This window comes from Penicillium crustosum (assembly GCF_028827405.1).
Source record: "Penicillium crustosum strain IBT 35664 chromosome Unknown utg000004l_segment0_segment0, whole genome shotgun sequence".
In the NCBI taxonomy this organism is placed as follows: Eukaryota; Fungi; Ascomycota; class Eurotiomycetes; order Eurotiales; family Aspergillaceae; genus Penicillium; species Penicillium crustosum.
The window spans coordinates 2,443,325-2,469,343 of NW_026623125.1; the positions used below are offsets into that span (position 1 = coordinate 2,443,325).

The 26,019-nt window shown below is 48.2% G+C and overlaps 12 protein-coding genes across 12 annotated transcripts; 6 read left to right on the forward strand and 6 right to left on the reverse strand.

Moving 5' to 3' along the window:
• The first annotated feature begins 335 nt into the window (after positions 1 to 335).
• Positions 336 to 2,995, forward strand: N7487_009961 (uncharacterized protein). The gene is made up of 6 exons (XM_056877691.1): positions 336 to 491; positions 563 to 617; positions 680 to 753; positions 811 to 974; positions 1,031 to 2,419; positions 2,473 to 2,995. Exons 1-6 carry the CDS (start codon positions 450 to 452, stop codon positions 2,690 to 2,692), a joined length of 1,944 nt encoding a protein of 647 aa, XP_056726271.1. The 5' UTR covers positions 336 to 449; the 3' UTR covers positions 2,693 to 2,995.
• A 542-nt stretch (positions 2,996 to 3,537) lies between these two features.
• N7487_009962 (uncharacterized protein) lies at positions 3,538 to 4,122 on the reverse strand (the record flags this gene model as incomplete). The annotated part of the gene is made up of 1 exon (XM_056877692.1): positions 3,538 to 4,122. One exon carries the CDS (start codon positions 4,120 to 4,122, stop codon positions 3,538 to 3,540), a length of 585 nt encoding a protein of 194 aa, XP_056726272.1.
• A 163-nt stretch (positions 4,123 to 4,285) lies between these two features.
• On the forward strand, positions 4,286 to 5,275 carry N7487_009963 (uncharacterized protein; the record flags this gene model as incomplete). Its single annotated transcript, XM_056877693.1, has 2 exons — positions 4,286 to 4,325; positions 4,407 to 5,275. 2 exons carry the CDS (start codon positions 4,286 to 4,288, stop codon positions 5,273 to 5,275), a joined length of 909 nt encoding a protein of 302 aa, XP_056726273.1.
• A 255-nt stretch (positions 5,276 to 5,530) lies between these two features.
• Positions 5,531 to 7,056, reverse strand: N7487_009964 (argininosuccinate lyase ARG4; the record flags this gene model as incomplete). Its single annotated transcript, XM_056877694.1, has 3 exons — positions 5,531 to 6,039; positions 6,110 to 6,940; positions 7,002 to 7,056. 3 exons carry the CDS (start codon positions 7,054 to 7,056, stop codon positions 5,531 to 5,533), a joined length of 1,395 nt encoding a protein of 464 aa, XP_056726274.1.
• Positions 7,057 to 7,527: 471 nt separating this feature from the next.
• On the reverse strand, positions 7,528 to 9,228 carry N7487_009965 (uncharacterized protein; the record flags this gene model as incomplete). Its single annotated transcript, XM_056877695.1, has 4 exons — positions 7,528 to 8,171; positions 8,237 to 8,520; positions 8,575 to 8,731; positions 8,904 to 9,228. 4 exons carry the CDS (start codon positions 9,226 to 9,228, stop codon positions 7,528 to 7,530), a joined length of 1,410 nt encoding a protein of 469 aa, XP_056726275.1.
• Positions 9,229 to 9,980: 752 nt separating this feature from the next.
• On the forward strand, positions 9,981 to 11,772 carry N7487_009966 (MFS transporter; the record flags this gene model as incomplete). The annotated part of the gene is made up of 4 exons (XM_056877696.1): positions 9,981 to 10,907; positions 10,966 to 11,342; positions 11,398 to 11,503; positions 11,557 to 11,772. The coding sequence occupies 4 exons, from the start codon at positions 9,981 to 9,983 to the stop codon at positions 11,770 to 11,772; spliced, it is 1,626 nt and encodes a 541-aa protein (XP_056726276.1).
• Positions 11,773 to 12,074: 302 nt separating this feature from the next.
• Positions 12,075 to 13,376, reverse strand: N7487_009967 (uncharacterized protein; the record flags this gene model as incomplete). Its single annotated transcript, XM_056877697.1, has 1 exon — positions 12,075 to 13,376. One exon carries the CDS (start codon positions 13,374 to 13,376, stop codon positions 12,075 to 12,077), a length of 1,302 nt encoding a protein of 433 aa, XP_056726277.1.
• Positions 13,377 to 14,052: 676 nt separating this feature from the next.
• Positions 14,053 to 15,080, reverse strand: N7487_009968 (uncharacterized protein; the record flags this gene model as incomplete). The annotated part of the gene is made up of 2 exons (XM_056877698.1): positions 14,768 to 15,080; positions 14,053 to 14,680 (listed from the first exon to the last, which is right to left on the reverse strand). Exons 1-2 carry the CDS (start codon positions 14,878 to 14,880, stop codon positions 14,053 to 14,055), a joined length of 741 nt encoding a protein of 246 aa, XP_056726278.1. The 5' UTR covers positions 14,881 to 15,080.
• Positions 15,081 to 16,263: 1,183 nt separating this feature from the next.
• Positions 16,264 to 16,686, forward strand: N7487_009969 (uncharacterized protein; the record flags this gene model as incomplete). The annotated part of the gene is made up of 3 exons (XM_056877699.1): positions 16,264 to 16,293; positions 16,355 to 16,573; positions 16,627 to 16,686. The coding sequence occupies 3 exons, from the start codon at positions 16,264 to 16,266 to the stop codon at positions 16,684 to 16,686; spliced, it is 309 nt and encodes a 102-aa protein (XP_056726279.1).
• A 2,482-nt stretch (positions 16,687 to 19,168) lies between these two features.
• On the forward strand, positions 19,169 to 21,571 carry N7487_009970 (putative C2H2 transcription factor; the record flags this gene model as incomplete). Its single annotated transcript, XM_056877700.1, is given in 6 exon segments — positions 19,169 to 20,327; positions 20,377 to 20,531; positions 20,547 to 20,612; positions 20,645 to 20,769; positions 20,826 to 21,121; positions 21,177 to 21,571. 6 exon segments carry the CDS (start codon positions 19,169 to 19,171, stop codon positions 21,569 to 21,571), a joined length of 2,196 nt encoding a protein of 731 aa, XP_056726280.1.
• Positions 21,572 to 23,646: 2,075 nt separating this feature from the next.
• Positions 23,647 to 23,988, reverse strand: N7487_009971 (uncharacterized protein; the record flags this gene model as incomplete). The annotated part of the gene is made up of 1 exon (XM_056877701.1): positions 23,647 to 23,988. One exon carries the CDS (start codon positions 23,986 to 23,988, stop codon positions 23,647 to 23,649), a length of 342 nt encoding a protein of 113 aa, XP_056726281.1.
• A 374-nt stretch (positions 23,989 to 24,362) lies between these two features.
• On the forward strand, positions 24,363 to 25,583 carry N7487_009972 (uncharacterized protein; the record flags this gene model as incomplete). Its single annotated transcript, XM_056877702.1, has 2 exons — positions 24,363 to 24,778; positions 24,848 to 25,583. 2 exons carry the CDS (start codon positions 24,363 to 24,365, stop codon positions 25,581 to 25,583), a joined length of 1,152 nt encoding a protein of 383 aa, XP_056726282.1.
• Between the last annotated feature and the right edge of the window lie 436 nt (positions 25,584 to 26,019).

Below are 26,019 nucleotides of genomic sequence, written 5' to 3' on the forward strand. Positions count from 1 at the left end.
AATTGTATGTCGTTCCACCAGTAAAGGTGGAACTAAAATCAGAAACAATAGCCATATATAGTGATAAGACCCCGTAATTCATCCTAGTGGCTCTCTTCAATCTCCCTGACACTCTACCGTATCCTTCCGGTAGCCTGTGCTGGCCGGCAAAATGAATTGTGGACACGTGCCATCTGGCCAATCACGGACGGCCGGCTGCCCGAGGTTGATTTTCATTGCGCAGCCGCTGATTGGCTGGTTCGGCCCCGGTCCTCCCCGTCGGCAACTGTGAGAATGATTATGTCAGCGTGAAACCGTCAACCGTAACCCGATTCCAGATCCAAGTGTTGCCCTGGAAGGAGTTCACTATTCCACAATCTCCCCTCTTTGCTAAGCCCGTCACCGACCCTCGGTGTCCTGCAATTCTCTTGGTTCATTAGGGAAACTCAATTCTCTTTTGACCCGCCATCATGAGCTCCATGAGCCTGCGGAGCCTAGCTCCTGCATCCAAGGTGAGTAGCCATGCAACGATTTTCGGCCCATTCGCGACACCCGTAACATACTCATACGTCTATTTCTCCAGGTTTCCCGTGTTTTGAGGGATCAAAGACGTCTTTTCTCATCTTCAAGGCCCGCAGGTACGCATTAGAGCACTCATATTGTCTACCCATGAACGCACCACTAATTACTACTGCGCCAGCCCGGATATGGTCCAACCAGCCTTTGCGCGCTAAGGAATCCAATGGCTACCTGACCGACAAGTACCCTATCATTGTAAGACAATACCGCTCTCCGAATGGACATGAGATTGATTGGATCTGACTTGCGCAGGATCACGAGTACGATGCCCTCGTTGTCGGTGCCGGTGGTGCCGGTCTGCGCGCTGCTTTCGGTCTGGCCGAGGCTGGATTCAAGACTGCTTGTGTTTCCAAGCTTTTCCCCACGAGAAGTCACACTGTCGCTGCCCAGGGTGGTATCAACGCTGCCCTCGGAAAGTAGGTTTCCCACACAAGCGCTGAAAGGTAGTGAATCGAATCTAACTGGATTTTAGCATGCACGAGGATGACTGGAGATGGCACATGTACGATACCGTCAAGGGTTCTGATTGGCTTGGTGACCAAGATGCCATCCACTACATGACCCGCGAGGCTCCGGCCAGTGTTCGCGAGCTTGAGGGCTACGGTTGCCCCTTCTCGCGTACCGAGGATGGACGTATTTACCAGCGTGCTTTTGGTGGTCAGTCCAAGGATTTCGGTAAGGGTGGCCAGGCTTACCGTTGCGCCGCCGCCGCCGACCGTACTGGTCACGCCCTGTTGCACACTCTCTACGGACAGTCCCTCCGCCACAACACCAACTACTTCATCGAATACTTCGCGCTCGACTTGCTGATGGAGGGTGGTGAGTGCCGTGGTGTCATTGCCTACAACCAGGAGGATGGTACTTTGCACCGCTTTAAGGCCCACCACACTGTTCTTGCCACCGGTGGTTACGGACGTGCCTACTTCTCTTGTACCTCTGCCCACACTTGCACTGGTGACGGTATGGCCATGGTTGCTCGTGCTGGTCTCCCTAACCAGGATCTTGAGTTCGTCCAGTTCCACCCTACTGGTATCTACGGTGCCGGTTGCCTGATCACTGAGGGCTCCCGTGGTGAGGGTGGTTACCTGCTCAACTCCGAGGGTGAGCGATTCATGGAGCGTTACGCTCCTACCGCCAAGGATCTTGCCTCCCGTGACGTTGTCTCTCGCTCCATGACTCTGGAGATCCGTGAGGGCCGTGGTGTCGGTCCCGAGAAGGACCACATCTACCTCCAGCTGAGCCACTTGCCCGCTGAGCTCCTCCACGAGCGTCTGCCCGGTATCTCCGAGACTGCCTCGATTTTCGCCGGTGTTGATGTCACTAAGCAGCCCATCCCTGTCCTGCCCACCGTCCACTACAACATGGGTGGTATCCCCACCAAGTACACCGGTGAGGTTCTGGATGTGGATGAGAACGGTCAGGAGAAGGTTGTTCCTGGTCTGTACGCCTGTGGTGAGGCCGCATGTGTGTCTGTTCACGGTGCTAACCGCCTGGGTGCCAACTCCCTGCTTGATTTGATTGTCTTCGGCCGTGCTGTGTCTCACCGTGTTCGCGACACTGCCACCCCCGGCAAGCCCCACAAGGAGCTTTCCTCCGATGCTGGTGCTCAGTCCATCAAGGACCTCGACTTTGCCCGTACCGCCGATGGCCCTAAGTCCACCTTCGAAATCCGCAACGCCATGCAGAGAACCATGCAGACCGATGTCAGCGTCTTCCGTACCCAGGAGAGCTTGGACGAGGGTGTCGAGAAGGTCAACAAGGTTGACCAGTTGTATGCCCAGGTCGGCACCAAGGACCGCAGCATGATCTGGAACTCCGACCTGGTGGAGACCCTTGAGCTCCGCAACCTGCTGACTTGCGCGTACGTAACCCCGAGTAAATGATTTAGGATCCCTTGCTAACACAATCTCGCAGTACCCAAACCGCTGCTTCTGCTGCCGCTCGTAAGGAGTCTCGTGGTGCCCACGCCCGCGAGGACTACCCCGACCGTGACGACGAGAAGTGGATGAAGCACACTCTTTCCTGGCAGAAGAAGCCCCACGGCGAGGTCAAGCTAGGCTACCGTGCCGTTGAGGCTAACACCCTGGATGCGGAGGAGTGCAAGCCCGTCCCTCCTTTCAAGCGTACCTACTAAGCTCGCTATTTCGGAGTCGACCCGCAGAGAATACGGAGGATACCACGGAGTTGTTTCAGATGGACCCTATCGACGCCCTCTCCCAGCCTCGTGGTTTTGAGGTGGAACTAGGGCTTGTGGCGTCACAAGGCCCCGTTTCAAGGGGGATTATCTATGAAAAAGACCATTTTTTTTGTTGACTGTGTTACTTACCATCCTGTATAGCCATATTTTTTTCCTTTATCTTAACAGGCGAAGAGTTGGTGTGCTGAGTGCTTTTACCCTCAGTTTGTCTCATATGATTGGATTTATTACTTCTTAATGCTTTTTCTGTTGGCCATGATAGATTCCTCTTGTAGTTTCTTTTTCCCCCTTGTCCCATATCGAAATTTCCCTTCTTTGTCTGGTTTGGCTAAAAATCCTCAGGGGTTCCAAGGTTGACTCCCCCCTGTCTAGTCAACAAAGAAACCAAACACTAGCCTCTTCGAGTGTCATCTTGAGCCTTGCTTTATTTGTGGCAGGCTTCTTGCTAACTTGCTGACTTGCTAGATTCTGTGGTTTTTTTATCACTAGAACATCCAAAATAGCCATGACTCGTCAAAGAGCCGAAGAGCCTATCCACACAAGCCAAAGATATCCAACCTTACACAGATGAAGCCCATTGGTGACAGACATACGAACTGCCAGGATCTATAAATTAACATGTCTTTGCCACCCGCATCATCAACAAAGGGACCCTTTTCGGCTTCTTTCGGGAACAGGGTCCTGCTCTCCATGAAGGGCAATGGATGGCTCTTGCAAGAATATCTGTCGAGGCATGACCCAGGTAACCTCTATTGTCATTCCTGCTGGCAGATCCTCGAATCTCATTGAAAGAACGAGACCTCTCGCCTCCAGTCGTTCAAGCTTGTGCTATCCAGCATAACTGCTGTGTCTTGCGATTTGACCAAGTTGCCTTTGGATTCGGTGCATGGGACTTGATATTTGAGGATGGTGTTTGAGATAGATTCTCTCGAGCCCCTCGAGTCTATCATCCCTCGAGACTCTAATGATTGCACCGGGAGCAAGCTGTGGTATGTCTGCACTGCAGGCAACTTTCGCGGTTGCTGCTCAAGTGATCCGTGTACGACGGGCATGTGTCCAGATGACACACTCTCATTGACCACAGCTGGGGTCATCGGTTTGTTGCCTAATGTGCCGAGAACCACCACCACTTCAACCATCACTTCCTCTACATCCACTTTGTCGGGGTCAACTACCGTCTTGTCAACGGATCCGTCTACGACCGCATCTCCATCTCCGTCGGGGTCAACTACCGTCCTGTCAATAGATCTGTCTACGACTGCATCTTCTCCTTCTTTGGCGGCCTCCTCTATTGCCTCAGAAACATCAACAGGCTCGGAGACATCCAACACCCCAAGTGCCCCATCCTCAAACCTGGGCGCAATCATCGGCGGTGTTATTGGGGGGATTGCGGTCTTGGTCATATGTGCTGTTCTACTTTTCTGTTGCTGTCGTCGCAAGAGAGAATATGGGAAATGCAAGAAAGGCTCAACTCTTGTTTCATGGTACCCATCTGGGTTAAAACAAAAATATCGAGCAAATGCATCCGAAATGAAAGGGGCTCTATCACCGTCAGACAGCGAAACAAATAGTGAGCACACACATCCAATAACTAACTGGTCAGCGAGGCAAAATAACATTTCACTGATACTAGACGTTTCCTTAAAAATAGATTCATTGAGCGCAGTCTCCCCATTTACCCCGGATAACATACGGGGAAGCATAATCCTCACGCCAGAGCTAGCATTAGGGTCATCTTCACCAAACTTTATCTCACACTCTCACCACAAATCGCCTCCAGTCCCGCCAACCAAACCGCACCCAAGCGAGCTCATCGCTTCAGTCCCTCCCCGGCCAGGCTATACCCCAGAACTACCAGACACGTGCTTCCATCGGCTGCGCGCCGAACTAGCCTCCCACTCCCAGAGCGAGCTGATTAACGTACCCATAGAGCAACGACAGCGACAGCAGAATGGCACCACATCAAGGACTAATCCACGATCTTGGGAATCGCCTGGCTTGGCGCCTATGCCTAGTTCATGTGCAAGCTCAGCAAGAGGAACCGGCAACGGCAGCGGCCACGGCCATAGCAATAGCAATGGTAGCAGTCCTAGGAGAAACCAAGCTGGACGGATCATCACCGCCGAGGGAGTTGTCCTAGGCGCGAATCTGGATCGATACTCCAATGGCATGGAAATTGGAGAGTCCCAGGCCCAGGGGGAAAGGGGAAGGAGGGCTGAGCGTGATGAGACAGACCATGTTATGAGTTTTATGCAGTATGCTGGGAGACCGGAGGATCGGGGCTTGGGGAATGGGCTTGGGATCACAACAAGTGACCATACTTCCAATCTCCAGGCACGTAGGAGCAGTGCGTCCAGATCGAGGCCTAGGCCCGCGGAGCGCAGTTTGGAAGAAGATATTGTGGCTGCGGAGGGTAATATTGACCTTCCGCCTGCTTATGAGGCAGAAGAGGGCGCCCCTGGACACGAAATTAAGTCTCCGTCAGGGAGGATGAGTATGACCCCAAGAGGGGGGACTTGAGGAATTGGGTTTGATTTTGATTTTGGGGGTTAATGCTGGTTGTTTCCATGTTAGGGTTGGAGCCCCGGCGTCAGTGTTTTGATGAGATTTGAACGATGGTCCGATTGGTATGTTGAATGATATTCCCTCCTTTATTAGCACTACATCGCTTAGACTTTTTATTTTGGAATCCACCTAAACAAGTCAATTCATACATTCATTTTTGTCTAACCGAAAGCCTAACATTTGTTTTCTTCATATATCGTATCCAAAGATTTACAGCAAGTTCTTCAGCACGCCGGTCTGCTCGAGGACTGCACGCTTGCTGGTTCCGCCAATGGCATCCTTGAGCTCGACGGCACGCTCGTAGTCAAGGCAAGCCTGGACATCAGCGTCGAAGCGGGCGTCAACTTCCTGGAGCTGCTTCAGAGAGAGTGTGTCCATGGGAACATTGGTGTTCTCAGCCAGAGCAACGACACGACCGGAGATGTGGTGTCCCTCGCGGAAAGGCACGCCCTTGCGGACAAGGTAGTCCGCAATTTCGGTGGCCAGCATCTCCGGGGCCAGGGCGGCGATCATCTTCTCGGGGATGACAGTGAGAGTAGAGAGCACACCGGTCGCAATCTGGATGCTGTCGCTGACAGTCTTGACATGGTCGAGCATTGGCTCAACACTCTCCTGCAGATCCTTGTTGTAGGTAGTGGGGAGACCCTTGATTGTGCACATCAGGCCGGCCATCTGGCCGAAGGCACGACCAGCCTTACCGCGGAGCAGCTCCAGGCTGTCTAAATTGCGGAACATATATCAGTATGTTGCTTCATATTTAAAAAAAAAAAAGACGGAGTCTAAACTTACCTGCGTTCTTCTTCTGGGGCATGAGCGACGATCCAGTCGAGTAGGCATCTGACAGACGGACAAAGCCGAACTCCAGACTGCTGTAGATGATCAGATCCTCGGCCCAGCGGGAAATCTTGAGCATGAACGAGCTGCCCCATTGCATGGTCTCCATAGCGAAATCACGGTCCGCAACAGCGTTCATGGAGTTGTATAGCAAGCCATCGAAGCCAAGCTCCTTGGCCATGGCCTCACGATCAATGTTGAAGCAGTTACCGGCAAGGGCACCGGTACCAAGAGGGCTCTTGTTAACGCGACGGATCACCTCACGCAAACGCTCCAACTCGCTAGCGAAGGCAGTGGCGTGTGACAGGATCCAGTGGGACCAGCGGACGGGCTGGGCCTTCTGCAAGTGGGTGTAGCCGGGCATGAGATAGGCGATATCGTTCTCAGCACGGGCAATGGAGACCTTGATCAAATCAGACAGGTGGCTCTCGATCAGACGGAGCTCATCACGGAGCCACAAGCGCATATCCGTGGCGATCTGCTCATTACGCGACCGACCGGTGTGCAGCTTGCCACCAATGTCCTTGCCAATGATCTCGCCCAGACGGCGCTCGTTGGCGGTGTGAATGTCTTCATCGTTCTCCTTGGCGACGAAAGTGTTTGTTTGCCATTCCTGGGCGATCTGCTTGAAACCACGCTCGATCTCGGCGAACTCTTGTTGTGTGAGGATGCCGGAGTTGGTGTTGGCGCGGGCGAAAGCAATTGAGCCGGCAATATCCTGCTTCCAGAACACACGATCGTAAGGGAGCGAGGTGTTGTACTGCACCATAAGGGGGTCAAGGCCCTCTGGAGATTTTTTGTATGAGTCAGTGGTTTTTTGGTGGGATGGAGGGGTTGGGGTACTCACGGGTGAAGCGGCCTCCCCAGAGCATGTTCTCAGCGACGCCTTTAGGGTTACTCATTTTGAAGGAACGGAGATTGGTCAATTGGCTTGGAAATTAGAGAAATTAGAGAAGTTTGAAGTGAAGTTCTCCCTGCATCTCGAGGAATCAACCGGCAACCGATCAGCCGCTAAACCCAATTGGGAATATCTGGGGACAATGTTTACTATGAGTCACTTATCTCCAGTGCCGATATCTGACAGACATTTCCCCTATCCACATTTGATGGCGTTCAACTAAAATGAAAATGGAGCTTTTGAAAGGTATATTTATGTATAGACTTTTTTTTACACTCCAGAATAAGTACGGCCTGTTATACTCGGATCTAACTTCAGAATATAATATTACCTGCTAAAAAATTAATTAGTATAAGCACCCTCTACCAATCCTCCCTAGTTTGTAATATCCCCTCACTAACTAACTCGGAAGGCCCGAAGCCGATAATGACACTCAATGCACTGATTTATCCGACTGGGAGAACCGCCACAAGCGTTATGGGTATTCGAGAGATTCAAGCATCATGAAGTCAGCGGCCGATATCGGTAGTATTCCAAAGTTATCATCCGGCCAAGAATCCAAAGTCTGCGGGGGCCGGAAAGGAGTCGTTTGGATTTGGTTGGAAGTATCGTGCGAGGGCTGAACCGATGTATCGCTGGTGGATCGGCTGGATTGCTCGGTGAAGTGGGTGGCAGTTCTCTTCTGAAGTACTGTTTGGTACCAACTTCGGATACCTTTCCACTGATTCAACAACCGATGAAAGTAATGAGTCTGTCCTTGCGGCGTGTTGGTCATGGAGAACAGTTCCTGTGTTCGTGTATATATCACCCCGAGGTAAGAATCCAACCGAGCAATGCGCGCTGTGGATTCTTTATCAGAGGCAATCATATCGATTGATACCGAGATTTTGCTTGCTAGCATGATCGTATAGGTAAGCTGTCGCCAGTCAAAAGCAGTCCATGTTTGCATATCGTCCACCGATATCGCCAAGGCACGTTTCATATAGTCCTCCACATGACCCAGGCAATCGAACATAATGGTCACCCGGGTCGCAGAAAAGGGCTGATTCCGAAGGTTGCCATGAAGCCCAATTTCGTGCGCGTATGCCCCTGCTAAGTCACCCCACGTATTAAGTTGTGCTTATAACTCTAAGTCAGCTTTCTTTTAACCGCCATTTTCAACCGCAAAGGCAATGAAGACCCACCGTGTTGGGATATTTCAGGTGGAAGGCTTTCCCGCCACGAATGGAGCTGGCCTTCGAGAGCTTTCACAACCACTTGCACTTTATCATCACCCATCGAAAGACTATGGTCAGGGTCACCATATTGAAAGACACTATAGACTTCATTCATAATTCGCAGCAGCTTAATGAAGTGTATCAGCGTCTTGTCGGTGTCCACCTCGCTATCCTCTTGAAGAGAGAAGGCACATTGCTCCATATAGGTGGAATATGCAATTGGTAATTGCTTTCGGCACATGAGTGCGCATCTGATTCTGTGTCAGCGGGTAAGCCCTCAGTAATCGCGGACCTACGATGCATACAGTGTTGACTGGATATAGGCCCCGATCAGCGCCCTTCTTGCCTCATGACTCCAAAACTCAAGTGGATGGGTTGTCATATGTTCTGCTGCTGGTTGAGAATTGAGAATCAGATCGTGCTGTGTTGTTCCTTGTGGAGGCTTCTTGTTGAGCCCAAGATCTACAATCATTGTCACACACAATGAAGCTAATCGATATGCATGGTATTGTCCAGACTCGGCCACGTTGAAATGATACCTGAACAATTAGGCCGATTGCAAACAGTTTCTTTAGGAAAGGGATCGCGCACCATGCAAGATATACTAATAGCCCCTGAAGTATGTCCAAGCTACGTTCGCCATTAAAGAATCTCGACCCTAGCTCCTTCACATAGAACTTCTCCAGAGCAATCTGTCGGGGGTTGTTTTGCCACGATGCTACAACCAGCATGGCTTGCAAAAGCATTGGTCGCTCCTGCTGCAATTCCAACACCCCGAGCCTCACAGGGACAACAACACAGGGAAAGTGCTGGTGCGACATCTTTTGATATGTCTGGCACAAGGTTTCTGCCTCGGGGAATGTGACAAGACCACATGTTAAAGGATCCTGGTTCGTGGAGGTTGGTTCGCTGAGCCCTGGCGATGCAGTAAATGCTGCAGATGTGATAATATCTGGCATAATTCGATGTTGCGATCGATCAGGCAGTCGGTCCACCAAATTACCTATCATCTCTTCTAAATGCGACATCCGATTATGTACTGTTATCTAGTGAGCTTAGGATTTCATCTATACGAGCTCGCAAATGTAGGCCCACATACATCGACTCTGTCGCTTCCGAGGGCGTATTTCAGGGAAAGTACAGTCCTTTCCATGTTGATGACACCTTTTAAAGATTGGATTTCAAGTTAATATAGGTCCGACCCCTAAGGAAATTAAGCTATGGTAGAAAGAGTCGAACCTATGGCAGACGCTGGGCTGCTCGCGACTGGCAACACAGCGGAGCTTTTTTGACTTGCATTCAGAGCATGCACGCCGCGGTGAAATTGTCTTCTCCATGGCAGAAATACGGATCAAGAGCCTCCGATACGTATGTTGGCTTGGGAACAATGAAAGGAGCAGAGGTTGTTACGTTCGACTCGGCCAAGGAGACTCAATGGCGCCGGTTCCGAGCACTGGGTCACGTGTAGGACCCGCTTTCTTCGGCCTCGGCAACAGTTTAAGCTCCGAACTCTATTTTTGCTGAGTATCACAACTGCCAGGGCTTTGATATCACGTATTCTTCTCGGAGTATGTATAAATTAACGTCAAAATGACCGATATTGAATCAAAGTTTTGTAGCGGAAAGTACACTATGTTTTTCTATTTATATTGCCCTAGGCCCTTTTGTTCAAGGGTTAGGCGCAATATATATTTACAACCCCAGCTTCAACATGGGTTTCACTCCATTCAGCAAGACGCTTCACAGCCCGAATGACTCCCATAAATACGCATTGACGAGACGACCATGGCGACTCAATGTGACAGATTTCCAAACGATCATTGACTTTCCTTATCGTGGTAACGGCACGTCAGACGACCCATACATTGTGGAGTGGCTGGAGAATGACCTCGAAAACCCTAAGAATTATAGCGAGGTCCTACGATGGAGTACCACGGCATTGATAGCAACCATGACACTTTGTGTTGCCCTTGCCTCGTCTGCATACTCGGGCACCGTTGGCTCGCTGCTCGCTGAATTCAAATGCAGCCATGAGGTGATTACCTTGGGTCTTTCGCTCATGGTCCTCGGATATGCCGTGGGACCGTTGCTGTGGGCTCCCATCTCAGAGTCCGTTGGTCGCCGCAATATCTTCCTCCTTTCTTATACTGGATACACGATTTTTACCGCTGGTTGTTGCGGCTCACAAAACGTTTGGACTCTCATTATCCTCCGTTTCTTCACTGGTCTTTTTGGATCCAGTGCCTTATGTATTCCCGGAGGTCAAATCGCAGATATGTTTAAAGCGGAGCTCAGAGGACTTGGAATTGGCGTCTTTTGTCTTGCACCATTCATTGGGCCGGCTCTCGGTCCCATCATTGGTGGGTTCCTAGGCGATGCAGCTGATTGGCGTTGGGTTATGGGCCTGTTGGCTATATTCGGGGCGTTGTTAACATTGATGGCATTCATCTTTATGCCTGAAACATATGCTCCGGCATTGTTAAGAGCACGCGCTGGGCGCCTGTCGCAAGCCACCGCAAAGGTTTATCTGACTGCCGAAGATGCGAAGAACCCAATCATTTTCAAGGAATTGGTCAAGCACGCGCTGCTTCGGCCGTGGGTTTTACTATTCCGTGAGCCTATTGTTTTTAGTCTGACGGTTAGTAACTTCCTCTCGCTTACTCCAAAGTTTGGTAACCACTAACAGGTCTACGAAGCTCTACATGTCAGCCATCTATGGCACTCTTTACTTGTGCTTTGCTGCATTCCCAATCGTGTTCCAGGAAAACCGTGGCTGGAATGCCGGCGTTGGAGGCCTCGGGTTCACAGGCGTCTTGGTAGGCTTAATCGTCGGAATCCTCATTATTTGCTGGGATAACAAACGATACGTCCGGATCTACCGTGCAACCGACGGCTTTGTACCTCCAGAATGTCGTCTACCCGCAGTCATTGCGGGTGGAGTATCTATTGTTGTCGGGCTAGCCTGGTTTGCCGCCACCGACTCTCCTCATATCCATTGGGTGGTTCCAATCATGGCCGGAGCTCCGTTTGGTGCAGGATTCGTCATGGTGTTCATATGCTGCGCCAATTATCTGTAATATAACCGCTGTTTCTTAACCCCCGGTACCTGGCTGACTCTCTATCCTTAGTATTGATGCGTACGTGATATTCGCCGCCTCAGTACTTGCTGCCAACTCCGTGATGCGGTCCATCTTTGCTTGTGTCTTCCCTCTGTTTACCACCTACATGTTCAATGTACGTGTAAGATATGGCGCAATTTGTGATATCGCATGCTAACAGGATTGCAGGACATTGGGATCCACTGGGGCGTAGCCGTTCCTGGATTTATTGCACTCGCCTGCCTTCCGTTCCCCGTGTTGTTCTATATTTACGGTGCAAAGATCAGAGCGCGTTGTAAATACGCTGCACTAGCAAAAGAACATCTCCGGAGCACTAAAGTGAACGGGAACTTGAGCTCACAACCCTCGACTGAGTTTGAAGAAAATGCGATTACCAAAGTGTAGTGAACATTTGAGCATATCCGAGTCTGAACATCAAAGGGCATCATGATTTACATTGGTTTCAACGAGCCCGGTGGCTCAGTGTCCATTGCTAGGATATTTGCTTAGGGGAATTCAACCCTACATGGACGGTACGTAATATATTAAATAGACAGTTATAAAACGGTTTAAAACATAATTTACCCCTGAAATTGTCACCTGATGTAAAATGCATCAGATATACACAAACGTAGTTATGTACATAACCCCATTCTCCACCATCTATATTGCGTTTATGTAAATAAAACCTAGGAGATGAAAAATATTTAATCAAGCAGCTCAATCACAGTCCAGGTGACAGTTGTCAAAATCTGACCCCCAATCTTTTCCATGACCCTCCGACTCGCGTTATTATACCCAGCCACCTCGGTATGCGCCCAAGCTCCAACACGCTCTCGAGACTGACTATCCTCGGGGTTGACACTTCCAGCTCCAAAAACACCATCTACCGCCATTCCACGGCGCATGATGGCCTTAGACAATGGAACCGCAAGTCCTCGGCCCCGATGCTCTGGCTCAACATGCAATGTCGCCAGCGCTCCATCCACACCCAAGAATCCCCATGCAATAGGCATTTCATCAGCACCACTAGACGTAGAATCCAAATAAATCGCCATACCGGGCATTTGAGATAGCTGAGTCCTTGGCCTAGGGATATGTGTCCGACTCTGGACAAGATCCAGATGCTTACTCAGAACACCCTCTCTACCCTCTCGGTCATGGAACCTATATCCGGATGGTAGGGAAAGATCGGCGAACGGCAGATCGGCAGATCTTCCAGACTCTGCCTCGGGGCTGAACTCAGATCTCCGGAAAAAGTACTTGTAATAAGGCGGATCATCGAAGCGATGGACCCGGATATTGGGTATCGGGTCAGATAGGGTGTAAGAGCCCGATTGCTGTAGAAGAGAGAATAGACCTGTATGAAGGCTGCCAATGAGAAAAGCATGTGGATCCGGCGCGGGGATCAGGGGGACACTAGTGGGACTGGTGTTGTTTGGGGTCGCCGAGGATGTCGATACAGGAGGAGTTGTTTCAGCTGCCACGGAAGTGGCTTGGGCTGACTTCGCCAAATATGATAGGTATGATGGCAGCAGATTGGTCTTGACATATTCTAGCAAAGCCAATAGCTGCGCGCGGGCCAGGGCTAGGACGGGTGGGTTGGCGGAAAAGACGGAAACAATGGATTTGGTGGTGTTGGTATCAGCATTGTTGGCCTCATTATTATGATTGTTCTTGCTATTATTGGATGTTGAGCCCACATTTAATATCTCCGTACTATCGCTGACAGGGGCGATCGGCGGAATTGACGTGTGCTCCGCTTCAAGGCTGGAGTAGATGATCACTTGTGTTGTGCGGCCAGCGAAAAGATCCACTCGCGCAGCCAGCCATGGCTGTCCAGGCTCAGGGGTTAAACCGGGCGGGAAAGTTGCCAGTATGTGGGCGGTCTCATACGGATACGCGATTCCATGTTGGATTCGCCGGAGCAAAGTCGTGGAGTATGGCAGTTCAGATACGAGTGCCGGTATTATTGTGGCTGCATCGTGCTCGTAGATGCATATCGCCATTCCGATCGTGGATGTGTTGGGTTCCCGGGAACCTGGATTCAGGGGAGGGGCTGGATTTCTACACGGGTCGATGAATGGATCTCAAATAATAAACTTGTAGAAAAGACTATTGATCTTCAATTTATTCGCAAGTGACAGGTTGACAGTCATGAGGGGGGTCGTGAGTCAGAGACTTGTGGATTCCTACGACATGGTTAAATTGTGTCTAGCTAAGTCTGGTTAGATACCTGACTTGAGGATATTCGATTAATAAACCACGGAGTCCGACGCATGAATCGCTACTTCTCCGAGTCGCTTAAGTATTTGTCACTTAGGTTAATCTCCTTGGTCTGTGGCTGTGGCGGTGCGGCACTATCGATTCTGACGCAAGACCCGCGGGCGATCTCTGTCAACTCTGCATAAGCGTGCGAGACGAAACGAATTATTTTTTAACCCTTTTGTATTTTTATTTTTATTTTTTTTTAAAAAAACGTGCTTATGATTCTGTATTGCTATGTTGTAGGTTTGCCAAAACTTTCCCCAGGACACATAGAGTGAAAAAAAAGGAACCGCCTTGTCATTATACTCCACTGTGATATGACATCACAAGCACTATATTTTTGGGGGGAACGAGAAACATAGGAAAAAAAAAAAACGAAAAGAAAAAAGAAAATTCGTGCCTCATGACCGCGGCATCCTACCAGGGACTGCGCGCTCCGACCATCCAATCCTCCATTGCCAGCCATTCGCTCCACCGTGCTTCGGCTACTCGAATCTCATCCTCCGAGGGGTCACGCAGGGGCCTCAAGAAGGGAGTCTCTTCATCTGGAGAAATGTCGTAGGCAGCCTTGGTAGATGCCCACCCACTGCTCTTAGCCGTGAACATATAGTTCACCCGTTCTTGTTTGTAGATACAGCCCACGCCAGCCTCCCAATCACCACCGAAGAAGCCTTGCATAACCGTCGGTGAGTCCTGTGCCGTGACAATTAACCGTCTAATATATGGCCGTAGCGAAACAAAAGATGATGGTGTAGATCCAGGCATGGGTGCGCTAGATTCGGAAGGTCGCTGACAGGGTAGTCGAATATTGATGAACGCGGCAATAGACTGCACTTGGGGTGTGTGTTGGCTATAGTCGACGAAGTGCTGAACACAATTCTTGTAGTGTGGGAACCAGCCCGTGGGATCCACGCGACCAAACTCGGCGTCGCTCAACACCGACTGAGCCTCTGGGTTGGTCATCCCCTCTTCATAAGAGCGGTCGCGCCTATCCGAAATTCGTTCAGCGTCTCGTTCGACGGATCCTGGAACAAGGGCAAAAAGTCTCAGAATATTGATCATTGTGTAACCGGTGCAATAAGCAAGACCGGAGTAGAGGGAAGCCAGGGAAGTGATGGAACAAGGAACTCACTTTGAGCGAGTTGTTCGCGAGAATAAGGATCGCGCATATCGATATGCTGAGAGTTTTCCCAGCACTCTCTTCCAGAACCCTGCATGCTGAGTGACATGTTCGACAGTCGACATATGTTGTTGATAGGATGCACAAAGTAAGAATGTTTGAAACTAGAAGTGGATTTAGACCTGAGTTGGAATAGTGTATAATTCTGGGGGAGGCGAATGCCTTATAGCTCCGCGACCCAGCGCGGACGGGGAAGACCGAGCCATCAAGGGTGCCCAAAATCGATAACCTGTGAAGATCAAGGGCGGACTAGTTCGGCTTTTCGGAGGTGAAGGCAGGGTGGGGTGGATCTGGGAAGCTATCGAAGAGAAACCAAGCTTGAGCCACAGATATTGTCACTAGCCACGGTGAGCCACGGTTTGAGCCACGGTGAGACCGAAGTTGTGGCTCGTGCGCTTATCCTCAAATAGCAAGGGGTATGTGGCTGTGTCCCGAACCGACAATGGAATTGTCCACTAGTCTCAATCAGGCAGCCCACATGGTCGATCTAGATCACTTACGGAGTAGTGTGTCAATAGTTCCATACATTCGAGGCTAGTCTCTCGCACTATCTCGCCCTAGATCACCCTGAAATGATTTGGAAGCCCTCACAACTAGCGGAAGATCAGTGATCTCAACTTGCCCATACTTTTTTAGTGTTTAATCTTCTCTAACATACGGAGTACTCGCTTAGGTAGTCTCTGTTCGTGACCTGTGCGGCATGGCTGACACTTCAGGCTCCACTCCTCCAAATAATAATTAAACAGATTGATAGTTATTCATTAACCTTGAGATGTAGGATCCCGGATCTGTTCGGGGGGTGGATCTCATATCACATTTGGAATCCATGGATCTGCGAGTTATTCTCTGGGTTTCCATGGTCTAATCTATTCCTATCTATAGCACATGTTCTTGGACTCCATAAAAGAAAATACAAAATAAATCAACAACGTGGAACAAGAAAAAAAAAAAAAAAAGGATGCAAGGGGGGAAAGTAGAACGAGATGGCACAGTTCGTGGGTATATGCAGGGATGATCCAAGTTCAAACGAGTCCTCGTATAGAGATTTAACCCATATCGGGGACCCCGACCGATCGGCCTTGACGCTCAGACAGCCCCTCCACCTCATCCAATGAGAATGAAGCCATTCACCTTCATCTAGTCTGAAAACCCGACTACCCGGGTATAACAAAATCCAATCTATGAAAAATCAAACTAGGCTACTAGATGCGGATCAGCTTGACGTCTGATCTCCCCCGCTTCCAAATCTGCGGCTGAGCATTTCAACTTGATTTAAATGCAGGCTGGTTCGCTTCTGGTCAAACCTGCATCTCAACACACTCAACACACTCACAGATTTGAATCTTTCTTAGGGTTTCGTGATCAAGTCGTCATCTTGCATATACGACTTTGTGTGATATACAAAAACAACCACTTCAACGCAATACCCACCCACTTCCATACCCACCATGAGTTACAAGACCAACTATGAGCTTTACGTGAGTGAAACCTATGCTTGACTTATAAGTCAATCAATCTAACTTATATGTTTTTTTTCAGTCTCGAGGAAGCATCGACAGCAGACGGTCACCCCCGCCAGATGAGCTTCTCTCACCATTGGCAACACTCTACCCGCATGTTGCAGCCCTGCAGCCACAATATAATCCCAGCAACTGCACCTTCACCGGTTACCGTGACACGGGATATTGGGCTGCGGCCTACACAACACAGACCATCGATGATTCCATGTCCATGCGTCGAATTGGTAAGCTTAATCCTGTCTCTATTATTATTTTTTCCTTCGGTCGCGTTTAGTTCTAACATTGCCCTAGATGGCCGACCATGCCGATTTGTTTCTAAACTACGCCGACTCCTCAGTCGAGACGATTTAAAAAGTCGTCGAGGATCTCGGGCGACTGCTCGAACTGCATGAACTGCATCTCTTTCATTTTTTTTCTTCTTCTGTTCCCTTGGCGATCTACTCGAACAATATGCAAACGACCAGCGATTCACTTCTCGACATCCTATTGTCCTCTTATACGAGGCTACTATTTTTTTGAACCTTTTGATACTCAGCGCCAAGGCCTCGATAACCACGACTTCGCATCCACCTTGTTTTCTTTTGTTTGACCTTGGTTTCCATTCTTCCAGGCGTATCTCTTTTTTTGCTCTGTTTTTTTGGGCAAGCGACATTACAGCGAGGAGTTCTTTGGCACACATTGGCAACATATGTACATTGGGGGCTACATCTTTTCTATTCTTGTGACTTCATTTTATTGCATATATATTTTCTCTCCATGTATATAAAGGCAGATTTGCCCACAGATATCAAGCAAAAGACCGATTACAGTCCACCTTTTACCAAGAATATCTACTTTTTTTACTTGACTAAGAAAATCCTCAAGTCGTAATCCATATAATTCTACGTCGGCAAGGGGCTGTTCTAAAACACGTTTTTCAATCAGGCAGTTACCAGGTAATCGGGGCCCAGTGCCCCTTGTCCACATGAGTAGGAGAAAGCCACATGCCAATCTTGGAAGCAAGGCACCTGAAGCAATGACGGCATAGAATATTTGCTTTTTCTAGAACCATAGCCTTACGGTTCCCAATCCCACAGTAGTATTCGTGACCCCTGCAGTCCCGGAGGAAAGGAACAGGATCAGTACAGATGATGTAACTGGGTTATCTAGCTGGAGGTAGGATCGCCGAGGGCGCAAACGCGCCAAACCCCGATCACTTGCATCAGGCCCCGGTAAACCGCTGATCACTACAAACATTATCACCTCAGCAAGCAATGATCGGCGAGCTCCACACGCCGATGGAGTTCTAGCCCGTGTGGGTGTATAGTGCTTTTTGTCACATCACTTCCAGTGGTGACCCAGGTTTCCATCAAGACTTTTGGATTGGCTCTTGCCATGGTCCTGCCGGGTCTAGGAACTGGGGGTATGAAGGCCACCGTCTCCCCGTTTATAGGTGATCAATATATTGTTTTCACTCCGTAATTATAATTACAGCCCTGGAGCCTTAGAACCCGGGTGATCGTTATCAATTATTTGTGGAAATGGTGAGGTACCTGCAGGTATAGGCAGATATTGCAATCCCAATATTGCCATGACCTAACGTTCAGGCACGAGATGCTTTGTTCTTGCAGAACTATATGATACAAGGTTTCAGGGGTGATACAAGGTACATATGCATGTACTGCCGGGATTTGAACCTTGTTGTCTATCTATGGAATCTACTTCCCTGAATATTGGGGAACTCCCACGGCCAGACGTTTAAAACTAAGGGCCGACCCGTGTAGATCACATGGCCCCCCACAAGGTATTTGAAATATGTACCTCACGCGTGCTTTGGGCGCAACGTTGTGCATTCGTTATCTTTCTCTTCCATGTTTGCTTTTGATTTCTTCTTTTTGATTATATTGACGCTAGGGCGGATCGGGAAGGACCATCGCATTGCGCCAGGGTGAGAGTAAATGCACCTGACGGTATATCTTTTTTAGTTTGAAGAAATTGAATGACAACGAGATAGAGGCTATAGGAGCTTTGGATTATTGGAATAAGATTGTAGAGAAGGGTCCATACTGGCAGTCATCAACTGCAATCAATATAGCACCTGGGCAAGGTGAGGATACTCCAGGATCATCGCTATTATTCTTCGCGCTCTTCGCGCTCTAGCCTGCAACATACCGGTTTGGATGCAGGGGCCCGAGGCCCCAGGGGTAATCTAGTCTGATTAATCAAAACAGGATGGCTGCATGACTTCCACGAGATCAGAGCATCGTTCAATCAGAATATAACAATGATATAATAAGAATGAATACACCGATAGTGTTCCCGATCGGGCTTTCCTATGACGTCAATGGGTCCAATAACAAGTTGATCGATTATGGGTTTAGCTCTACCTACGTGGAATCAATACCTGCGCCACACTTCAAGTAATAGTATCAAAGGTAAATAGTAGGATCTTTACCCTGGATATAGATCTGGAAAGCCATAGAATAGGAGAAAGTAGTAATCGTATTTAGTACGATTGGGTAAGTATGTAGTATGATTACCAGTAGTTATATACAAGTTATGTAGAATCCCGGAAAGTATCCTTGATTATACCCCCTTTTTTACTTCTTTCGTTCCGGTGATCAGAAAAACCCGTGGATTACCTATAATGTATCACGTAGCATAAGGCAACAAAGTACCGAGTAGTCGGCATATGTGAAAGAAATGTGAAGAATCATAGACCGACGCCCAATTACCGATCAACGCAGCCGCGCCACCTGGGCAGAACTCTAACATTTGTCGCCCCACCGCTCTCCCCGCGCCCATTCCCCCGGACTGCCCCGGACTTGGACCAAAAAAAGATTTTTGTTCAAAAATGTCAACTGAATATCCTTTAGCAGGAAGCCCCGAGATATCAGAATCCCCAAAATACGAGTGCTCATTATGCCTCAAGCGGTATAAGCGACGTGAACACCTATTCCGCCACATCAGCTCCCATACATCACAGCGGCCATACCAATGCAATTCATGCGACGGAGCTTTCCAGCGCGCTGATGTTTTGAAGCGACATCTGCGGACCTGTGATGGCGGCACCTCGAGAGCAAGCACCCGAAGACGGGCTTGCGATCGTTGCGTTCGTCAGAAAAAAGCCTGTAGTTCCCATCAACCATGTCACAGCTGCTCCAAAAAGGGTGCCCAGTGTTGGTATTCTACAGACACAGGGTCTTCATCACGACTAAGCCAGCGCAGCCCAACGAAAGATCCGCCAAAAGATCAAGACCTGAATACCCAATTCACGGATCCACCGCCACCGCCATCGACATCGACATCTAATACAATGATGCCGTGGGGCTTCACTATGGAGGACTTGCAGAACTTTGGTACAAGTCCGACCAATACCTTCTTTGATCCTGTTCCTATGCAATACACCAGTCCAAATTGGCCGGATTTTTCGGCATTACCTTCCGAAGGCCCGGCAGCTTTCGAAACACCTGTTTCTAGTGACAACCCCCGGAAATCGCTGCACTTTCTGGACAAATTTACTAGCAACACGGGTCTAGTGTCAAGCTTTGATTGCGGCACCCATGAGCAAAGAGAACAAGTCGCTGCCAGCGTAGACCAGCAAATATTGTCTGAGTTACAGCAGAGAATAATGTCAACGCCGGCCTTAGGCATGGATATTCCATCTCCTTTGATTCTGGAAAGTAACAGTGATACAAGTTCAACCAGCGAATTACCACTGGATTGGTTCAATGACCCACTTTCCTTGAAGACTCATGAGATTCTTCTTTTAGTCGAAGAAGTGGTCACGGTCAAACCGCGCAACAGTTCCGTCACCTTGGACTGGTCATCAGCACTCAGGGATGCCTGTCTACAATTCTTCTCTCCTTCGAACATAAGAAGGTTTCTGGGATTTTACTGGGCAATATGGCATCCTAATGTGAACTTTGTGCACCGGCCTACCTTCGACATGCTGGCAGCGAAACCAACAGTCCTAGCTGCAATGGCTCTAATCGGTGAGACAGCCTCCTATTGTAAGGCCTGGTAAACGCTAATTATTGAAAGGTGCTTGCGTATCACCAGATATGCCTGACAACGAAGATGCGCGCACTTGGTTCAACTGTGTGGAAGAAATGGTTTTCATTGACGACGATTTCAACAGTGATCTGACCTACCAATCATCTGGCAACATAGCTATTCAAAGACGCAAGATTCAGGCTGTACAAGCAGCCTACATAGTATGTCTCTATCAGAATTGGGAGGGTGCGGATGCTAGCAAGAGTCGCATTCGACGTTACCGTTTTGCTACTCTGGTATCTGTAAGTGTGCCTTTCAGTCTGTATCTCATCAGTGTATTAATGTACCAAAGACCGCTCGTGATATAGGCATTACGGCGGCGAGACATCTGAACTACAGCGAGCTAGGCCGCCATGAGTTCGAATGGAAAGAATATGCAGCTAGAGAGGAACTCATTCGGTAAGTCTCAATATTGCGCTTGAAGAAATAGCCACTGATACTCTCCCAAACCATAGTCTATTCACTTGGATCTTTTTGCTAGATTCAGCATTCGTCATTTTTAACAACCTCCCTCCGCGGATGGTCATCAAAGAAATAAGGATGCATATGGCAACACCGGAAGCTTGCTTTCAAGCGACAACGGCAGACCAATGCCACCACCAAATCCAACTCTTCCTGCCTGCAAGAAGTCTATACTGGACCACTTCATTCCGTGGGTCCTTCGAGTCACTATGTAAAGACGATTTATCCGTCAATATCCGCGACCTCCTCGCTACCCTAGGTCCATTAAACTTATTCGCATTAACATCAGGTAAGCTACAATCCAAAACTACATGATCCAACCTTGCTAATACTGTAACCATTAGCAATCCATTCACAAATCTTCCAGTTCCGCAGCGCGGTAGGCAGCTTCCAACTCCGAGCCCCGATACAAAATGCACTCAGAAACTGGCGAGACATCTGGCAGTTGTTCTCATCGACGTTCCCCCAAGGAATCACACCACATGTGACAATCGAAGACCCTCAAATTCAACCCGAGGAGCTCTGGAAACGAATGGGATTCTCCCGCTATGCCCCCGAGTACTGGCTCCTAGCCCACTTGATGGCAGATCGATTGGCAGTACCTGGCACATCCAAGCCGGAGAATGAGTTGGAGCCGCTTGACGAGGGTCCGCTGGACCCAATTCTGAATCGATATGACCAAACTAGTATGCGCCAGGTCAATGATCTGATAATGGGCTTTCAGACCTTCCAGATTTGAAAGATGGGCCCTGCTGTACAATTAAAATGTCTCACTACCAAGAAATGAGTAAATGTCATGATTTTCTTTTTTTATACATTGTTATCTTTTCAAGTCCCGGATTATCTTCAGGACACAAATCGCTATTGCTGAAACGATACATATTTTGAACAAAGGCCAAAACTCAGGTGTTGGGTAATCACTGGAAAATTCTGTTAGCGACTAGCTAATCGCAAGTGGATACAACGTTTACCTCTCGTTCTCGTGGTGGGAACTCTCATGATGGGAACTCGGAAGAAACCCGGCCTCACGTTCTGATTCTAGTCTGAGAGACTCAGACCCATCCTCTCTCCAGTCGATTGTTGTTTCGTGGAGCCCCGGTATTATTCCATCATCTTCATGTTCGGATCTCGGAGGAAGTGCAGGTATTGATGGTCTATCGTGGATTGGTTGTGGTTGAATTATTGTTTGAGTTGTAGCTTCGAGGGTGTTGCCAGACCCGGAAATCTCCACCGACCGAGCGCCTATCGCCGCGCCTGTAACCAGAAAGCTGAGGAGGAGGACACAGAATATGTTAAATAAAGGTCGAAAGAACATTCTGGTCGGTAAAATAGGGAGGCTGTCGAAAGGTTCGAAGTCCAATTTTGAAATGGGTAAGTGCCCAGGTCCCAAGAAACAGGATTTGGGGGGATGTTAGTTTGATTATATAGAGGCTTCCAAGGTTATTTTGAGTTTTGATCTAACTGTGTAATCTGCAGTTGGATTTAGCTTGGATTTAGATTCCCCAAGGTTTACAAGTTTGACCCATGAGGATGACCTCTTGGCGCTTATTGGATGATAACGTATTAGGTGGCTGAGTGGTCTTGGCACGGACTTAAGCCGACTTTATCAGCGTTGATGACAGTGGGCATTCTTATAAGAGTCCTCTCACGATTGCTTTGAGATATCAGAAAGTCGTAGGATGTAGGCTTTGCTCTTATTGTGTTACACCTAGTATCTCGGGCAATCGACAATCTCCTAAAAAGAAACTGTAATTAACCATGGACGTACCTACATAGGTTTTATTCAATATTAAATTGATCCTAGAGACTGCCGCCCCCAATGTTAATCAGTCATTGATAGCAGAACAAAAGGTATGATCCTTTGGGAAGGCAACCGGATTTTCAAATCGAACACCTGGGCACCTGGGCATGAATCATGATGCAAGTTGCTGACATGCCAAGTCCCAAGGGATCCACCGGATGGTCGTAAGCAAATCACATCAGTAAGTCAAAATTACCTTAATCCTTCTTGATTATAAATGTACATGAGAATCTGGGAAACTATTTTAGGCTTTGATTTTTGAATCCACAGCCAGAGGCAACCGAATACTTTGCGATGGATTCATGTACTGCGCAGCTATTTTCGTGTGCACTCCGACTCTTTTACTTTGTGTTTGGCATGGTCTTTCAAGGCCATTTCCGAGTGGCTTAGGCATACAAGATTGATTGAAGGTCACAGAATCGATTATCGATATAAGTTGGTGACATATGACCCGGATATCTGATATGCTGTTATGGAATAAGCCCTTTTTGGTCGTAAAGATGGTATGATTACTATGTAGGAGCTAGGTGGGGTGGCCGGCTCGCTCGTGAAATACTCGTGGACGTGATATGGTAGAAATTACACTTAAGTCCTTATAAAGCGGAAAAACAATAGACCGTTATGATAACGGTACTATACAAAAACATATATATTGCTTAATCAGCTATATCTGCACAGATTGGAAAAAGAGCGGACTTTATAGATGTTATTTTGCATATATTGTTTGCACTCGTCTATTTCTATCATAATAAACTAATTAATTCGTTCAATTTCTGTTTAAACAGTGAAAGAAATAGGGTATTTATTGATTAGTATTGGCCAAACGACTCTACCTAAAATCAACTTTTGACCCCTCCTCTATTCTATCGGTCCTCTCCAAATAACCACCTCCATTCTTTATACCCGCTTCCTCCCTCCCTCTCCTATATACTTTTAATCTATAAGATGATTCTGATTAGAGTATCTATGGAAAAGATATAGAATCTCGAGGTAACATACCTGGCATTTTTAATCTACAGAGCGACCGTGCGACCGGGCCCATCGAAAATTTTTGTCTGTTGTTGTTGTTGTTGGTGGTGATGAGGAGGTTGTTTCTTCGCCGTGATTCCGATGCGGTCCTTTGAAATTTGCTGGATTGTGGTTTCGGACGCATCCCCTAAACACTGGGTCGCGTATGCTTTCGCTATGATTGATCTTGCGGTCGTTGTATGCCCCTTTGTAGAGCCAACAAATTGGAATACATTCTCCTCTGCAACGACGTCCTCGAAGACGTTGCGGCGTTCATTTTCTCGCCTTATCGTAGGAGTGAGCTGTTCCTCTGCGGACATATCAGAATGTTGGCTCCCGTTGCTCATGGTTCGTGGAATATTTGGGTGACGATTCGGCTTTGGGTGCGGGGTAGTTAATGGCCTTGATGACTCATTAAGATGCCATCCCGCCGAGGTCACATAACTAAAGATATCTATTTCGGTCACGAAGGCAGGAACAGAGTGATCTGCAAGTCAGTCACACCAAATGCCCTTAGTAGGTCCAATAATCAGCCATTAATACGCGCCTTCTCAGTTTGTCCCAAAATAGCTAGTTTAAGGCGGTCGGACCTTTGTCAGAACTAGGCAGCTAAAACTGCTACGTATCTCCTCACTCTCTCTGCTTATATCCAGAGCCCAAGCTTGGTATTCCCTAATCATCGTTCTCAAACCCAGCCCTGCCCCCTTTCATCTCATTCAGAATGGCTGAGGTTATTGGTATCGCTTCAGGCCTTGCCGGCTTGGTGTCCTTGGCACTTCAGTCGAGCATAACGCTATTCGGCACTGTTCAAAGCCTTCGCAATCGAGAAAAGTCTATCCGGGATCTCCGAGATGCACTACAGGACCTTGGAGAGGTGCTAAATATCCTTCGAGAATCAATTAGCACCGCCCCCGTGCTTAATAGTGGAATCATCGAACGACCCCTACGTCGATGTTGCAAAGCATGCAATGATTTCAACACATTGATTAGAAATTGTTCCGAACATTCGACCGACAACAAATTCAGTATCCGTGATTGGGCAAAATTGCGATACATGGGTGAAGACATCGTTGGCTTTCAGACTATGATTTCAGGCTACAAATCCACAATTACCATTGCCCTTGCCTACGCCAATATGTACGTTTCCTATGTCCTATATTGAGGAGAGGGGGCGCTTTCTTACTAGGCACTTGTTGACTCTTCCAGGAATTTAACCAAAACAACGAAAAATGTTATTGATGAATACAACGAACTCATCGAAGACACCAAATGTGATCTTACTCTTCATCTACGGTCCATTGAGGATAGATTGAAGTCATTATCCTCTGGAGAAATGGAATCGATCAATGTTCAGATGATGGAAGAGGAAAGAGAAAGCACGCAGCATGGCCTCGAAATCTGTGATCAATTTTCTGCTTATATAGAGAGGACGAGGTCCACTTTGCTAGAGAAGATGACTCGAGATCCAACTATTTCCGAAGTGGGATCATCACCCATAGGGCACAACAACATACCTTTGTTGATCCTCGCACAAGCCTTGACTTCTGCGGAGAGAGAGGTCATTAATTCTAGGTTGAGGCTACTTGAACACCACCATCATGAACGAGGAGGACAACCCCGAGTATTACGTTATCAAAAATCGCTGCCACAGGGCGATAAAATAGGCGAGCACAACGAAAGTCAAGAAGAGGCCGAAAATATCAAAGAATCTTTGAATTTCTTTGATCGAATATCTCAAGAAACGAGCAAAAATCGAACCAACTATTTCGAGGATATAACGACCGGCGATAGGAGTACACAAGCTGTTGTGTCAACGCTGAAAGATCTTATTTCTGCAAGACGAATCATTTCGGGATCTGACTCGCTACAAGTTTTAGGACAGATGTCCGATGATTCTCTACAGCATATGCTGCGACAACGCGATAGCACTAAGGAACAGTGAAGGCAGACAGCAAAAGAAACCAAAGCTGGATAATACTGGCTCACTGTGGTTCGAAAACAAGCGGAATAGACGGACAGCGTTGGTATATTGGTGTTGGAAGGGAGTTATTATGGGGAAAGAAAGGTGGCGTTATTGGTGGTAGTCTGGAAGGCTTTTTCAGGCACATCAGTGTGCTGGTTTCAGGCCCTGAAACTCAAATGGCATCAGCGATGCTTAGCTAGATCTCTAAACTGCACGAAGAAACCCATGTTCGAGATGGAGAGCTGAAGAAAGTTCAAAACGTTGTTCTTGATATCAAGCAAAGAAAAGGAGTCACTATTGAAGAGATGCTGCCGACGAGGGTGAAAAAGCAAAATAGACCTTGGTAGAACAGCCGTCAAGTTTTTGATTAATTTCTAAGATTTCAACATGTTGTGGATCAATACCTCTGGCACGA